Consider the following 5,401-nt stretch of genomic DNA (forward strand, 5'->3'; position numbering starts at 1 on the left):
AACCTTGTAGTTTTACTTTCACTTGTGTACCAATGTCAAGAGTTTAGGTGGTTTTACGTTTGTTACCTCTTTGTGTTCATTATCGAAGTCAATGACATTGTATCATCATTTATGTTATCTATAGATGGATGTGAGTGGCTGTGCATCAATTTTGGTCATCTGATTTCTTGACCATATGCTTTTACATTATATGGATGTAATACTTGGTACAATATTTGCCTTACAAATGGGGAGATGGGGAAAAATATAGACTTGCATATTGGTACAAATGCAATCAGAAAAATCTATCAAGCATATGGAGGGATGATTTTGTATAAATAATATAAATAAATAATTTATAAAATTTTGTGAAATTTTGTAAAATATGTTTACTATTCTGAATTTTGTAAAATATGTTTAATATTCAAAGTTTGTAAAATAACTTAACAAAATTCTCTTTTAAATAAGAAGTGAAGATTCATCACAAAAGAAGAACACTCACCAAATTAAAGAAAGTAAAAGAACCTCCTCCTCTTCTGCATCGATAATGGCGGTTTCAAAGCTCCATCTCCTCTTTCTTCTCGCAGTCTTTCTCTCCCTTCATCGTCCTGTTCTTTCCGACAACGGTACAACTAAACTATATACTTCCGATCGATTGAGATACCTAGTGGTACCGTCTTTGCTTCATCTAATAAAATTTAATTGGTTTTTTTCTTTTTATTTTCTGTTTATGAAATCTACAGATGAAGAAGATCTTCTTCTTGAACTATTCAACGTATACAGAAAATCAATAAAACTAACAACCTTAAGAAAGAACGAAAACGCAGAATGTTTCGCAGACGAAGTCGCAGGCCAATTCAAGAACCAACCCTGCACAAACGTCACTGGCTCAGCTTTAGTCCCTGAAACAGATCCTAGGATCCAAAATCTCCCTAACCTCCTCGCTAAATGCCACCTCAACACAACCGTAATCAGAGACGGTGCGGTAATGCAAGTTTGTGTTCCTAAGCATGATCAGAACCCTAACTTGACCGATTTCAGCGTTGCCGTATTCAAGAACTTGAATGATTCTAAGTTCACTGGAGTTGGTATCGGTTCTGAAAGTGGTGGTGAGTGGGTTGTTGTCGTCCTCACTACAAACACATTCGAGGGTGGCTATGCTATCTCAGGAGCTTTTGTATTTGGAGTTAATGGCGTTGTTGTTTCTTCAACTTTCTTGTTTCTTCTCTTTTGTTTCTTCATGTTTTGAGTCTGTTTTTTTTTAAGTCACCTCGTTTTCTTTTGTTTCGTAATATGGTGAGAATTTGATAAATTCTTACGGCATTAAATAATAGATTGGAGCAAATCGCCTTTCTCATAGTTTCCTCTTACCGATTGTGATTGACTAATTAATAAACTCCTTTTTTATAACCCCTAAATCCCATACGAACAAGAATGAACCGTTAAGTACTCTGCTTTGGTATTCAGGTCGAGTTCGAATATGGATCGTTCGGGTTCGGTTTCTTCAAGTACACCACCAGTTTTTGTTTTTATTAAGATTTTAAAACATTGCTATTTTGTCTCGATCGATCTGTCTTGCAATGGCATAGTCTACTGGGAGACTTTTTCAAAGTTGAGAAAGAAAATTATGTTAACTTTTTCTTCTCCTTTTTAATTAGAATATACTTTTGCAATTTAGTTTCTTATCTCATGCCATGCAAATATAATTAATGGAAGTTGTTAAATTCATCTAATTAATGATATTTAAATGTAAATATCATTAGACAATAAAAGCTTAGGAATTACATGAGATAGTGTATACTTGTGGTTTTTAAGACTTTGCCAGAAAAAGAATAAAAAACAAAACGAAAAATATTTATGAAATCGACTACAAAATCATCTAATTGTCGATATATAGTTATGATTTGCGAGAAAAAAAAATATCTATACTATTGTAAAGCAAGAGTATTCTCTAGATTCAAAATGGATCATGACTTTGTTTTGGTAGGTTTTTTATTAAAAATGATTAGAGAATTACTTAATTTAATTTAATTAACCTATAGTTTCGATTTTGACAAATGACCATTATACCCTCGGTCCATCACTAAAAATTAAGTGGGTCGGGACGCGGATCCTAAATTACCCGAGAACAAAAGAAAAAAAATCTACGGATCTGTTTGTACTCCAGATTAATCATTTTTGGATCCTGTATATTATTTGATTCAAGAATAGTTATTCCTGTTGCCAAACAGAGGTGTAATCCCTATAAATAAGAAAACTAGTATCTGAATATTTAATGGCTTCAGTAATATCAAATATTAACTACTACCATACTTAATCCCTATAATTATTACGAATATTAATAATAATGAGAAATCTTTAATACTTATTGATTGTGATTTTGTTGCTTCCTAAATAATCAATAGATTAAATACGAAATTGTATATATATGTAAACTTATTTGATTTGCTTTTATATTGTGAGATATTTACGGAAACAACAAATCAATTTAATACAATTAAATAAAAACAAATCATCATTTAGTTTAGTTTTTTCAATATTTCCAAATTAAATAAAAACAAATCATCATTTAGTTTATTTTTTTCAATATTTCCTTAACGAAATTATAGTAATTAATTATGATTAGTATATATGGAAAAAATAAAAAACGCAGAAATTATATATATGTAAAATTGTGAACTAATTTACAGAAAATGTGTATTGTATATCCCACATCGACTAAATATTGAGGAATATGGTTCATAATCACTATAAATATATGACTAATATGTTTTGAGTACAAATGAGCAGGAAACTTGATTTATCAGATATCCAAATTTAACAGTTTAATTTAGTTATATATTTGAGCATATTTAAACTTTTAAAAAGTAAACATATTATAATATATTTACGTTCTTAAATAAGTTTAAGATATTATAAATATTTAAATTTTTATAGAATGTTTAAATTATTATAAATATTTGAATTCTGTCGAAAGTTTAAAATATTATAATATATTTAAAGTCTATAAAAATATTTAAGTAATATTAATATTTTTATTCTTAAAAAAGTTTGAGTTAAACCCGTTAAACATGTATTTTTATCAAACTATAAATTAAATTGGTTTTTTACAATTTTACTGAGATTTGATATAACAAATATTAACTTCTAAATGATAACTTAAATATACCTAATTTCACTATAAATACAATGGTTTCCTACACATTGAAATATCTCACACTAAAATTTAACAAGCAACTTCTCCTCTTTTGACGACAAACCAAAAGAAAGCAAAACTCATCCTCTTACAAAACTATTATACAATATTGCGGTTTGTCTATCCTTTTACAAAACTACTATCCGATATTGCGGAGTGTCTATTCTCTTACAAAACTACTATCTAATATTGCGGTGTATCTATTTCCGTGAAAAGCTACATTCTACAAATTACTTACTCTATTAAGATTTCTAATTTACTGTATAACCCCAAATATACAAATAAACACTATATAAACAAAGAAAATAAGTAAAATAAAAAACTAGATTACAAAAATACAAATTACAAAAAAAAATAACTAACAAAATATATAATCTCGTGCTGTAGCACAGGGTATCACCTATTATATATATAGAATGGTACAACTTCTTTCATACCAAAGTATAAATGGTCATAAGACTCATAACTACACTCTTAAATTTGAGTGAAGAAAAAGTTAAATTGTTTGCGTAGCATCAAATAAAGTGGACAAAAGTACTAAAACCATCCCCATCGGTTTATCAATTGAACACCATACGTTTTGTTTTAATGTACTTTTTACATTTTATATCATCTTCTTTTAATGTGGTGTTTAATTGATCGACTTAATAATTCAACATCTGATCATTTAATTAAACATTTTTATATTTTCAATGATTTATTATTTAATAAAACTCAAGATCCTACCTAACTGACAATTTTTATTTCATATTCTTATTTACTTTTATGTTTTCTAGTTTTTGTAATTATCTTATAAAACCTATAAACTATTGTTATGACTTTTAAATATTTGATCAGAGAAACATTTAAGCAGAAGTGATAAAATACGGACGTACACTTGATTTCTTTTTCTTGGTTTCATCCTTTATTATTATTTTTCATTACAAGTAAAAAAAAACGAGCAGTAGAGATACTTATTAATAAAACAACTTAAAGTTTATATTTTGAGATTTGCGTATTAAATTTTGAATATAGAAAATATTTTTTTTTTCATTTTCCAAATCAAATAAAACAAATATTTAGTTATATAATATAAAAAATAATGATTTATATGGTATAAAAACTAGTTTATTATGATTTATTCAATCAATCCTAATGATTTCACAGCATCCAATTTTTACATGCTATATTATATGACATTGTTTTCTTCCTTGTAATCCAACATTCAACTCCAGATCATTCAGCATGATTATTGTACATATTCAATTGTTTAATTCAACATTATCTGTATTCAATTGTTTAATTAATTATTTTTAATTCAACACGGTCGTTGTAAATGATCTAAAAAGACAATTTATTTTTCTTAAACCGAAGCCACAACTTTTGAAAAGTCGAGAAAGCAAAATGAACTAAAATTTTCATAAATAAATACGCAAAGAAAAAGAAAAAAGTGAGCAAAGAAGTAAGGAAGAACCTCTGCATCAATGGCGATTTCGAAGCTCCATCTACTCTTTCTTCTCTCAGTCTTTCTCTCCCTTCATCGTCCTGTTCTTTCCGAAAACGGTAACCTCTTCTTGATTTTTTTTGTTCTTTCAATTTCTAGGTTTCTTGAACTCTGTTGGTTGACCAAGATCTAGTTTTAAAAATCGTCTAATCTGTTTCATACAAGCCTAGAGATCTCGATCAATGGCGATTTGCGATTGAGATGCTTATCAATTTCTTTTGTGTGTGTTCTGTTTTTTTGAAATATACAGATGAAGATGATGTTCTTCTTACAGTCATCAACAACTACAGAACGTCTATAAACCTAACAACCTTGATAAAGAACGAAAACGCAGAATGTCTCGCAGACGAACTAGCAGACCAATTCAAGAACCGACCCTGCACAAACAACAGTGGCTCAGCTGCAGTTCCTGGAACAGAACCTGGTTTCTCAGACTTCCCTAAACTCCTCACCAAATGCCGACTCAACATTACAGTTACTAGAGACGGTGTGATCTTGCCGACTTGTGTTCCTCACCTTGATCAGACCCTTCTCATGAACAATTACACAAAGTCACAGTACTCCAGGAGTTTGAATGATTCTAAGTTCACTGGAATTGGTATTGGTTCTGAGGATAACTGGGTTGTTGTTGTCCTCACTACAAGCACACCCGAGGGTAGCTATTCTCCGGCTACTAACTCTGGAGCTTTCCCAATCACATTTCATGGCCTTGTTTCTTCGAGTTTGTTGTTTCTTCTCCTTTG

General features: G+C 29.6%; 2 protein-coding genes across 2 annotated transcripts in view; both read left to right on the plus strand.

Annotated features, from left to right (window-relative positions):
* Positions 495–1,322, plus strand: LOC104706248 (uncharacterized GPI-anchored protein At5g19230-like). Its single transcript, XM_010422421.1, has 2 exons — positions 495–605; positions 723–1,322. The coding sequence occupies exons 1-2, from the start codon at positions 527–529 to the stop codon at positions 1,226–1,228; spliced, it is 585 nt and encodes a 194-aa protein (XP_010420723.1). The 5' UTR covers positions 495–526; the 3' UTR covers positions 1,229–1,322.
* LOC104709229 (uncharacterized GPI-anchored protein At5g19250-like) overlaps positions 4,536–5,401 on the plus strand; it is a 14,244-nt gene continuing 13,378 nt past the window's right edge. Inside the window, exons 1-2 of the mRNA XM_010425878.2 lie at positions 4,536–4,717; positions 4,909–5,395. Of these exons, the coding sequence (XP_010424180.2) occupies positions 4,639–4,717; positions 4,909–5,395 (566 nt within the window). The 5' untranslated portion in view covers positions 4,536–4,638. The remainder of the gene's footprint in view (positions 4,718–4,908; positions 5,396–5,401) is intronic.

Source organism: Camelina sativa, chromosome 8 (assembly GCF_000633955.1).
Source record: "Camelina sativa cultivar DH55 chromosome 8, Cs, whole genome shotgun sequence".
Taxonomy (NCBI): domain Eukaryota; kingdom Viridiplantae; phylum Streptophyta; class Magnoliopsida; order Brassicales; family Brassicaceae; genus Camelina; species Camelina sativa.

Bases quoted from the DNA above. Each gene is read 5' to 3' on its own strand.
- LOC104706248 (XM_010422421.1), top strand. From the start codon at position 527: ATGGCGGTTTCAAAGCTCCATCTCCTCTTTCTTCTCGCAGTCTTTCTC. The intron at 606-722 runs GTACAACTAAAC...TGAAATCTACAG, and splicing joins TCCTGTTCTTTCCGACAACG to ATGAAGAAGATCTTCTTCTT.